This window comes from Lactuca virosa, chromosome 8 (assembly GCF_052849685.1).
Source record: "Lactuca virosa cultivar CGN04683 chromosome 8, Lactuca_virosa_CGN04683_v6, whole genome shotgun sequence".
Lineage (NCBI taxonomy): Eukaryota > Viridiplantae > Streptophyta > Magnoliopsida > Asterales > Asteraceae > Lactuca > Lactuca virosa.
Window position 1 is genome coordinate 22,279,428 of NC_136433.1, and position 12,194 is coordinate 22,291,621.

Consider the following 12,194-nt stretch of genomic DNA (forward strand, 5'->3'; position numbering starts at 1 on the left):
AAAGCAACAAAGACAACCCCACCACAATCATATGTGCAAGGACTATTATTACTTACAAAAGCATTGTCTCTATCAAATTGCATAGCCATATATACAAGGACTATTATAACCAACACATATTTAATATACATTAAAAATGTCGAAAGTGATAGCCTTTTTGTTTTAAAAAAAAACACTTCTAACTGATTTTTGTTGTGCCACATAAAACACGTGCAACACTTGACCTTTTCGTAATTGTTTATTTTTTTTAAAAACTCCTGATTTAAACACTGTTATGCTGTACAATACTGGATTCCTCTTCAAATTATTTCACACCTTACTTTAAATTCTATTATTCAAAATAGATTTGTTTAAAAATTTCAACATGCTTTTTTTAATAATATTATGAAGGATATTATAAATAATTCAAGTATTTTTTTTAAAGAAATTCAAGTATACTTTACATAATTTAAAACCGTTTTGGTAAATTTTATATAAATAATTTTTTGTGTTAAATTGTATATTGTCAAATATTAATAAATTATAAAGTTAATAACTAAAATAATCAAATATATTGAAGCTAACCGAAGAAATAACCATCGTCCTGTACAATTTAACAAAAATGAACATATTGTTCTTTAAATTAACAATATATTTATTGTTATTAAACAATTATTATGTTTAATTATTTTATATAAATGTCTTTAAAAATCATATCATCATGATGTTTATATTCAATTTACATATGATTAAAAGTAATAAAATTTTGATTTATAATTATTTTTAACCACTGAATGATTAATTGCAGTTTATTTCAGTAATCCGGAAACGTTAAAAAGCAAACATAATTTTTATTGCAGTTTGTAGACGTTTGATCCACATCTTTTGTTGCAGAGGGCTGCAGATGTGGTCCACAGTCAATAAAGTTTTAGCTTCAAAAAAACAAACACCAACGTGAATCATCATAATCAAATAATCACTTCTATATATAGACCAAAAGCAATAAAAGTTTATTTATTTATTTGTATAAAGGGATTCTTGAGTAACAATTTATGGACCATTTGTGTACGTACTTAGTTTGCCTTTAATTTTCACATGACAACAACACACATCACATATAGAAAGACACAAAGTGACTTATTTGCATAATAGTAGGACACTTTTACATTTTGGGTGCATCGATCATCCATCCCCCACCCTATATATAATACATGCACCCACGGACCACGGTTGTAGGTTCACCCTGGGACCATATGACATGCCTACGTCATATAGGTTTTTCATTTATGCATGCTACTCAATCATCCTTCCGTTTTGAACTTTTTAATTTAAGATCAAACACCGTCTTTTGAATCTGTTCATTCGTCACAGGTTCTGAAATCTGATAAGATTTTCTCAAATACTGAGATTGCGACCAGTAGGCCTCGAAGAACTCCATGTTCTCTTTCTCTAATTCGCTCCACACTGCAATTATGATCCTCAATAATTATCAACAGACTGAAAATGAGTTATGTTTCTTTTAGGTGGGACAAATACTTGCAATTTTTGTGTCATTAACATAGTACAACGTTCTATCTTGTGTAAGTTATATGGTATCTAGGAGGAGAGATGATGTGGAACTAACCCGTTGAGGTGATGACGGGTTTTATATTTGCATGTTTACAAAGGGCTTCCATGCACTCTTCTTTGGTCATGCCGAAGATCAGACATTTTTCGATTAGATGTTGTACCTACAATAGTCAACAATTTTTTCATGATCAACATGTAAAATGAATAATAACACATGGTTCTATATATGCCTATTACCATGTGTATGTATGAAGACGAAGAGTCACCCATTTCCAAATATCTATTTGATCTTCAGAAAAATGAATGATTAGAGTGAAGCCATGGAAGTCTTGATCAATTTATATAGAGATGAGCCAAGAAATATACGATGTGGGAGATGGACGATGATTGGTGGAGAAGGGATTACATAAGATTTTGTGGAGTAGCATTTCTGTCTTGTAGGACTCCCATTTGGCACCATACCCCACATGTGATCCCTGTGGGTCCTGACTTGCTTTCAAACAATAGTTTTAAACACTTGATTAAAGAATCCACACCCCGACCGTAGGCTTTATCCTTGTGATCAGCAACCTTCAGCCAATCAGAAAGACATAAGACTTTCTTAATCCAAGTTGCCATTCTAGTGTCAATATACTTAGTACTAGCTAGTACATTTGTAAAGTGCTACTTATTTCTAACTGATACTAGTATACAAAGCAACCTTACTCGACAAAGCCTGGAGTGCAAGGGAAACAAAAAGTAGGGAAGGCCCCCAAAAGAGCAGGACGTTGGGAGCCATTCCTCATAAGGAAATACACTTCAATGACAAACACTCGATCCTCAATGAGTTACAAGATTCATGGGGAAAAGAAAATCACATGATCGGCAACATAAAAAGAGTAATGAACATACAGTACTTTGTACACAAGACTAACATGCAAAGAAATATTTGCGAATTTCACATAAACCAGCAAACTAATCTTACGTTTGGGGGATTGAAAGGCCGGATTGTGTGGTTTTTGGACTACGGCCTCATAGCATTTAGTCCTACAAGGTGGAGACTAGAGAGTGAATTTAAAGCAGGTTGGGTTTCCATCTCCTGACAGATTGCAGTTTTTTGGTGAGATCTCTTCATCATTGTCTAGTTTGATTTCATATATCTTGTTTGACTATTCAGTGTGTGTGCATCCATACAGTATTTACATGTTGATCATATTGCCCCTCTCCTGAAGGACAATAGTTAACAAGTAAATATGTACGGATGCACATTTAGTGAATAAACAAACAATGTATATGAATGTATATGGAATCATGTACAATTTTATTGAGTATATAGCTTTTCTTTAGTTACACACTTACACGGTACCATTGTATTCTTTTTGGCGGAGTGATGTTTCATATGTTGGGATCTTATATGGTGTGGACGTGCCAACAATATTTTATTTTTATTTTCACTTTTTTACATGCCGAGAGTAACAAACGGAACCAGTCTTCCTTCCCCTACCCTTTTATATAGGTTGTTGGAGCATGATCTAAATTGTGTCATTGGAATTTTCTTCTCTTAATACCGTTACTTACAACATTTTGGTAGAAGCGTTGTTTGCACGAGAGTTATTTTCTGTAAAGGCAACATTTTTTAGAATTATGGTTGCGTAGCCAAAACATCCATTATTTGCGGAGTTGATTAATTACCAAGTTTAGTAATTTTATAGATTATTTTCTTTTATTTAGAAGTTTTAAAATTTTAGGATTCCTTATGCAAAGCTATAAATAATACATTTTCACTCATAGTTTTTTTTAAAGAATTTCGTCTATATCTTTGTAAATTTTCATAATTACGTCTATATCCTTGTAAAACTTCAAATTATATATAGTATGTCCTTAAAAATCTATAAACTCATGTATATATCCAAGTACTTAATTTAATGATAATTCATCTATTTAACAATTAAAAACACGATCTTTAAAATAGACTATAACTAAATTACTAAAACAGGCATATGCAATCCTTCGCATAATCAATATCCTTATTCACGATATAATTATTCACGGTCTGATAATGTTTTTGCTAATTGATTACAAATTTGCAATCACCAGGTTTTGTTAATCGAATTTGCAATCATCAGGTTTTACTTTGGTTTTGCAAATTTATCGAATATGTAATCACTACGTTTCGCCACTACAATCAATTAGGAATATGCAATCACCGGGTTTGGTTAATCGATTATATAAAATACGAAGCGACAAACAATCAGGTCATAAATATTATATCGCGAATAAGGAGATCGATTGAAGGAGGGATTGCAAATGAGTATTTTAGTAATTTAGCTATAATATAATTTAAAGATAATGTTTTTAATTTTTAAATAGATTAATTATATTAAATTAAGTATTAGGGTATATATGTGAGTTTATAGGTTTTATAAGGATATACATGTAATTTGAAGTTTTATAAGGATATATGCATAATTATGAAATTTACAAGGATATAGACAAAATTCTCCATTTTTTATCATTCATTTTGTTTTGGTCAAAATATGCAAAAAAAAAAAAAAAAAAAAAAAAGTAAAAGTTGTGGTATTGTATTCGGAATCTTAACCAAGATTTCGAGGTGCTAGACACAAGAAATACAAGGAAAACTCTTAATCTCGGATGAGATCGCCGACACAAAACCTCAGGAGCCGAAATATCCGGGCTGCCTTGATAATTTTTATTGATTGAATCGAATGAGTACAAGTAATATGTTTTTAGTTGTAGAATACAATTGATAAAGATAGTGATTGTGTGTATGGTTTTGAGACATAATCTGCCTATTCATACATAAAGCACTAACGACTATAAGCTGCATTCCTATAATCTCAACATAATCTTCTACCCCGAAATTCCTGTTTATCAGGTCTTCTCTATCCCGAAAATCTCGAAGACAAAGACCAGGTTTTTTTATTCACGTTTTTCACAGTAATTATGTGACATCGCCTATTTTCCAGAACCAAAAAAAAACTTTTTTCTTTACGCTTTTAAAAACCATAACATCTTCATTTGCGGAAAATCTCAGTATACAAAACATTTTGTGGAAACTATTTCGTTTTATAAAAAAACTATCTTTGAATAAAGATGTTGTTTCAAGATAAAAAAAATCTAAGGATGTCATAATCAATACACAACATAGTTACACCATAAAGACCTATGGTCCTGAACTCTATTGCAATTCTTCTATTTAATCACTCATCATCCTTTCAAATCTCTAGCAGTCTTAGCACCGCTACCTATGATGCATGTAAATGGAATGGGTCAGGTTGGGAAACCTGGTGAGATATATAAGGTTTTCAATCCCATAACATTATTATGATAATAACTTATAATTATCAAACCTGCAAAACCAACTATTACCAAAACCATATCATATAACCTAGATATCTTATAAGATAATATATCCTTAGTTAGTCATCTCATTGATCCTCACATACTAACCTTATGCAACGACCTTATGGGTTTTATCAAAGGGATAATTGTGAACAACAAGCTGCTTCGAGGATTCCTTAGCAGCAAAAGAGGATAAAAAAGACAACAAATAAGAGGAATGAAGTGCTCAAATGAACATATGATCCGGTCTCCTCCGATCGGTATAATTCATTAACACCACAAGACAGTTAAATCGGGGATGGTCATCAACACCCGTTAGATGGCTTAGAATTGCCTAGTAATGGTCATCTGACGCACACTATTCAACAGTCAATCAGATGACTCAGACATACGTAGTAGTGGTCTGTGTCTCGAATTTCATTCGATCATCATGAAAATGGAAACGTCGACACACAAAGATTATCAAAAGAAAGCGAGAGGGAATACTAACATAGTACTCTGGTACGCTCCTGTACCCTGACACGTTGTAACTTCCTGATTTTCAACATATATTTTTCAATTTTATTTAGTCAAATATATTAGAGTATAATTACAATACGTGGAAAACATTATGTGAATGCGCATGTGTACAGTCGAGCCTTGCCCTTCTCACGATCCGAAGAGATACCTGAAAACATTTATAATCAACTGGGTATGCACGAAGCTTAGTGAGTTCTCCAAAATACCATATATCACAATACATATACATGCATACAAACAACGGCTCACGACCTTTTGCCGATCCAGGAATTTTATATGTATTTAGACTTCCAGTATGCCTTCAATTTCGTCATCAATACACGGGTCTATAGGCTCCCGAGATGTCATCGTTTCTCCATCACACCCTATTCTAACCGTAATAAATCAATACATGGGTCTATAGGCTCCTGACCTTTCGTCGTTTCTCCGTCAAATCCTATTCTAACAGTAACAAATAATTCAAATACAATAACACTTAATCACATAGAGGCTATACTTCGACTCTTCTAGTACAGGCACATAGATGCTAACGTCTATTTTATACATATATTTACGGTGTTTTCTTATTAATTTATACTATTTTTTATGCTATTTAGAACTAAAAGGTACTTATAATGCTTAAATTTATATTTTATATGTATGATTTGTTGCTAGAGCGGAAAGGAAGTGGAAAAGCTGAAAATTGGAGTTGAATTGCAAAAAGCAAAGAATTGGCTGAGGAAGCTCATTACGCCCATCGTACTGGGCTAGGTGGCATCAGGTCTAAACACGCATTTGACACCTTACAGGAGCGATATACGGTAGTTTGTAAGCCAATCCAGTTGCAAGGCATTGGATGATATGATAGCGAGAGCCACGGAGAGGGAGATAGATCTAGAGATGGAGAAGAAGAGGAATCCAGATTATGTGCACAGTGAAGAGGGTTCGTGTGACATCCCCTAATTTCTCGGCCAGAAAAGACCGATTTAATTTATGCTTTTTAAAATAAAGTCAGAGAAATCCTTTTAAAAGATGTTGCAGAATTGGTCCCCAAAACAAAACATGATAAAAGTTTATCAAAACCTTTCTTTAAGAAATATATAATTTCATTTCATATCAAAACCTCGGGATGTCATGTTCCGATACAGATCAAAAGCATAAACAAGACATTATAAGCCTTACAACAGTTATTTACAACTACTGGCCTATAATCCAAAAATCTCTCATCATCATCCGACTATGCACGGGGTCCACTACCTGTAATATAAAAAGCTGAGTGGGTCAGGCTTGGGAGCCTGGTGAGCATATAGGGTTTTCAACCCACAATAATAATAAACTTATTAAGTTCACCAATCAACAATAACCCTGATTACCCATTCCCGTTATCCTCACTTTACGTCCCTAAACACCTATCACAAGGGACCTATCCTAAGGATTATCATCGGGGTGGACACTACTGCTAAGGGGACTCCTCAGCCATATATGTCCTAAAGGCAACCATGAGGGGGATGGAGTACGCCAATGAACATTTAGTTCACCAACACCTACAAGTTGCGAACCTGCTAGTGTTCCACTGGACTGTCTAGAAAGGACCGTGGTCGTCATCTATACTCCGCTAGACGACTACAACAACAACAACAACAACAACAACAACAACATCAAGGCCTGTCACCATTTTAACACACATTGACTATTTCGTCTACCCATGTTTTACCCAACATATTTGTAGATAAAATATATATACAGTTTAAAACTTGTATAAAACATCTATTCAACAGTCACCTTAATTAAACAATTAATATAATTACACATAGCACGTATTTTATAGAAACTACTTCATATCTAGGTGTAAGATAAAAGTGACTACACACTCACATGATTTAATGATAATCGGGCAACACTTCGTTTCCTAAAACGATCGTTTCTAATAAAACCGGGAGTTTTATTGAGAAACCGGGCTCTGCGAGGGTCGGGCTTCAAAACCAAAAAGATAAATTTCTCGGGCTTCTCGAGCACTTTGGGACGTGTTTCGGGTGTTTGGTATGATACCGGGGCTTTGGGGGAAGTTGGAATGAAAGAAATATTGTTTAAGGGGTGTAAAATGACAAATTTCCAAATTACCACCGGGGGGTCTCGCACCCTTCTATTTATAGGGGCGAGGATTCTGATCCAACGGCTGAGAAGTGACCAGGTGTCAGCAGATCCGAAGGGAAGGCACGTGCGAGGGTCCAGCTGGCTGCTTCTGATTGGACCGAGGTCTAGGTCCGAGGGGTGGGACGTGGTGCACCTGCGAAGCTCGGACACGTCAAGAAGGGCACGTGTCGGACCGCGGTTGGACCAGCACTTCGGATGCGAGGGTTGCGACACGCCTCGGATGACTCAGCATTTTCGGACATGTGGCGCGCAGGAAGCGAAGGTGACGTGGCCGAAGCATGACTTTGCGAAATTCCTCGGTTTTTATGCAAAAACTTCTAAAATCCATAACTTTCGCATACGGGCTCTGTTTTTGACGTTATTTATATGCACGCGTAGGTAAAATTACGCTCTACAACTTTTATTTAGACTTCGTCGGCTAATTTTGACTTTAATTTTAATATTATTATTTTTAATAGACCGGGACAGGAAATTCGTTAAAAATTCATAACTTCTTCATCCGACGTCCGTTTTCGTCTGTCTTTTTACCGTTGTACTACTATTGTCGAGACCTTCGATTCTCGTTTAGGTTGTGTCGGCTAAAAATCACTCGATCTAAAATTCGAGTTTTTAGCTGTCTACTGCTAAGCTGAAACTTAGAAAAATCATAACTTCCTCATACGAAGTCAGATTTGGGCGTTCTTTTTATGCATACTCTCGGTTTAATGAGCAGTACGACTTTCATTTAGATCACTAAGGCTAAAACTTAGTTTATCAACAACTCACTTTTTACGTCATTCGGCACCGTGCCGGTTTTGTCGCGAAACTTCGACAGGTCATAACTTCTTCGTTATAACTCGGATTTCGGTATTCTTTATATATATGTAATCCTTGTCACGACCACTACAAATTTCTTAATAGATATTGGCTTTATCTAATATTTATTTTCGATGCTCATTTTTATTCTTAATTAATTAAATCCTTGTAATTAAGCATAAAACACATAATATTCACATAATTCCTTTTCATTCTTCAAAATGAGTTACAGAGGTTAACCTAGACTATCACATCAATATTAATGCCTAGCCTAGAAACACGGGCGTTACAGTTCGGGCAAGAGGCCCACAGTTGTTGATACAAGATCGAGAGGCCAGCAGGGTCGGGGCCGTTGTGGCAAGTGCGGCAGGATGCACGATGGGGCGTGTAGGGTGGGTGGTTCTGGCTGCTTCAAGTGCGGCCGGACGGGTCATATCAGTAGAGATTGTACTGCTACTACCATCACCACCGCGGTATCTGATCTGATTTGCTTTCATTGCAATCAGAGGGGCCACAAGAAGGCCCATTGTCCGAGTTTGACTGCAGCAGGACCGGTGTCAGCACCCGCTCCTGTGACTATGTGAATTACTGATGGCCGCTAGGGCAAGGTGGATGCACCTGTGGTGAAGAGCATGGCTTTTCAGTTGACGACCGAGGAGGCTCGCGTGGCACCTGATGTGGTGACGGGTATGTATCTTCTCCTTATCTCTTTATTTATATTGAATTTATTGCTTATATTTATGTGTTTTATTTTAGGATAGTTCCTCATGAACAACATTTCTGCTTTGGTATTTTTTTATTCGGGGGCCACCTCATCATTTGTATCGCTTACCCTTAGCAAGAGGTTTATTGGAGCTCCGGGGGAGCTGGATTGTCCGTTGGACATCGAGATTGCAGATGATTGATCTGTCTGGGTAGCGAGGGTTCATTGGGGTTGTACTGTTCAGATGTTTAGTGAGTTGTATCCCATTGATTTGGTTCTCATTCCTCTACGTGGGAACAAGGTTATCGTGGGTATGGAAGGGTTGAGCCCCAATGGGGCGGTGATCGATTGTGAGCATCAGTTAGTGCGAATTCGAGCCCCAAGTGGGGGATAGTTAGTGGTTCAGGGAGAGAGAGCTCAGCATGGGCCGATTTTGTGTTTAGCAGTGAGAGCCATGCGCTATATTCAGCAAGGTTGCTATGGATTTATCGCCTATGTTATGGATACCCGGGGTAAGGTTAAGGCGAACGTGGATGATGTGTTGATTGTATGGGAGTACCCGGATGTGTATTCGAAAGATTTTCTCGGGGTGCCTCTAGAGAGGCAAGTTGAGTTTAGGATTGATCTGGTTCCAGGTACGACTCCAATAACCAAAGCACCGTATCAGTTGGCTCCTCCCGAGATCCAGAAGTTGTCTACATAGCTGCAGGAGCTGTTAGACAAGAGATTCATTCGACCGAGCAGTTCACCTTGGGGAGCACCGATCTTGTTTGTGAAGAAGAAGGATGGGTCTCATCATATGTGCAATGACTACCGGGAGCTGAATAAGCTAACGGTGAAGAACCATTATCCACTCCCGAGGATCGATGATCTGTTCGACCAGCTTCAATGTGCATCTTGGTTTTCCAAGATTGATTTGTGTTCAGGTTATCATCAAATGAGGATGTACAGAAGACAGACTTCCAAACTCGATATGGTCATTACGAGTTCGTGGTGATGCCTTTTAGGCTCACCAATGCTCCAGCCACGTTCATGGACCTCATGAACCGCGTGTGCAGGCCAATGTTGGACCGGTCTGTGGTTGTGTTTATTGACGACCTCCTGGTCTATTCCAAGACCCAGGATCAACATGAGGAGCACCTGAGAGAGGTATTGGAGACTTTGAGGAGGGAGAGACTTTATGCGAAGTTCTCCAAGTGTGAGTTTTGGTTGCGCGAGGTGCAGTTTTTGGGGCACCTTGTCAACCGGAACGGTATTTTGGTTGACCCGGTCAAGGTCGAGGTCGTGATGAGATGGGAGGTTTCGAGGTCTCCATCTGATACACATATAACAGCCACATAAGGCATATTTCCTATATCCTTATTCCTACTCTAGCATTCAGTTCTCATAAAGCTGATACACATATAACAGGCACATAAGGCATCCTTCCTAGAACCTTAGTCCTACTCTAGCATGCAGTTCTCATAACATATCATAACATAAATTTGTATGGGTAATTTAGGAGTACTTACTTGAGCTCGGCTGATTGCATGCACCACACCCTTTCTCTTCTCAAAGTTCTTTTCTCTTTTTTTTTTAAAATGCTTTTCAAAATCCTTTCTATAAAATGATTTTCTTTTTGAAAATTTTCATACCAAGTCCTTAGTTTGAGTTCAGACACACTCGAGAGTATGCCCGAATCCCTCAAACCAAGGCTCTGATACCAACTTGTGACATCTCAAAAATACAGGCCAAAAATTTCATTTTTAAATCATTAATAAAACCATAAATATCATCATCATATAAAAAGCATAAATAGTGTATCTCAAAATATCATAACAACTGTCAAAATATATCAGAGTATAAACATCCCAGGCTAAAACAAATGGTGTATGCACTGCAATCATCTCGAGCTCCTCTTTTGAAATCCGAAGTACCTGAAACCAAAACTGAAAACCATAAGCACGAAGCTTAGTGAGTCTCCCCAAACTACCACATACCATACACATGTCACACAAACACATCGTGGGCCCCGCCCGGCATTGAGCAAAGCTCGGTATGCACATGATCATATCAACAATTAGTTAAACATAATGACATAATCATAAACATATAAACATAACATTGGGCCTTGCCCGCTACATCGGGCCCCGCCTGGGATCCGACCGCATCGGGCATCGGGCCCCGCCCGGCATCGGACCCAAGTCTGGTATACATATAACATATCAACAAGCATATAACATACACGTAACATAAACATAACTTAGGCTTAGCCCACTATATCGGGCCCCGCCCGGCATCGAACCGAAGTCTGACATCGAGCAAAGCTCGGTATACATAAGCATATCAACATATACATATAAACATAAACACATAACATAAACATATAAACATTTCTCGGGCCCTGCCTGACATCGGACCGAAGTCCAAAATCATACAAACAGATACATGCAAGAATCACGAAGACATCAAGCATACAAACATTCCTCGGGCTTGCCCCGGCATCGGACCGAAGTCCGGAAACATAGAAACCTGCATCGGGCCCCACTCAGCATTGGTCCATATCCCGAAACTACTACAACTAAACGGGCCGACATTGGTTCCTTAGACCCGTTCCTACAGAAGAAAACTCACCTCGCACTGCTGAAGTCCCGCGAATAAATCTCTGGCTGCTGGCTGACAGATCCCTAAATTGTCAACATCAAAATAACACCCAATTAACAATCGGGTTCCAATGCATAACCATAAGTCCATACTTGGGGTAAAAAGACCATTTTACCCCTAACCTAGCTTAGCCCAAGACCAAGGCCCAACTCATACTCTGAAGGCCCAAAAGTCAAATAATCAACCAAGGCCCAACTATGGCCCAATTTTCCAAATTGGGCCCAAACCTCTACATGGTTTTACCTTAAGGCCCAACCATTTATTCTGGTCCAAACACTTGGCAATCCAATGGTCCAATACCTCATAATCATCAAGGCCTAGTTATGGCCCATCTATGGCCCAATATTTCCCAATTGGGTCCAAGCCTGTCCAATGGGCCTTATCCTAAAGCCAATCCAAATATTCTAGTCCATATACTTGTTCTTGGATGTCCTATTAATAGTCCAAACATCTAGGCCCAACAAAAAAGGCCCAGCTCAAACCCAACACAATTAGGGTTTTCACATGAAAT

At 37.8% G+C, this 12,194-nt stretch overlaps 1 protein-coding gene across 1 annotated transcript; it reads right to left on the reverse strand.

The window, feature by feature from the left end:
• Positions 1-970: 970 nt before the first annotated feature.
• Positions 971-1,916, reverse strand: LOC145133218 (uncharacterized). Its single transcript, XM_079068151.1, has 3 exons — positions 1,786-1,916; positions 1,604-1,709; positions 971-1,443 (listed from the first exon to the last, which is right to left on the reverse strand). The coding sequence occupies exons 1-3, from the start codon at positions 1,816-1,818 to the stop codon at positions 1,277-1,279; spliced, it is 306 nt and encodes a 101-aa protein (XP_078924277.1). The 5' UTR covers positions 1,819-1,916; the 3' UTR covers positions 971-1,276.
• Between the last annotated feature and the right edge of the window lie 10,278 nt (positions 1,917-12,194).

What these genes read in the sequence shown, in the direction of transcription:
- LOC145133218 (XM_079068151.1), bottom strand. Translation starts at nt 1,818, where the DNA reads ATGGGTGACTCTTCGTCTTCATACATACACATG. An exon ending in CGTCTTCATACATACACATG is followed by an intron (nt 1,710 to 1,785) that starts GTAATAGGCATA and finishes TGACTATTGTAG; the next exon opens with GTACAACATCTAATCGAAAA. An exon ending in ACCCGTCATCACCTCAACGG is followed by an intron (nt 1,444 to 1,603) that starts GTTAGTTCCACA and finishes TCATAATTGCAG; the next exon opens with TGTGGAGCGAATTAGAGAAA.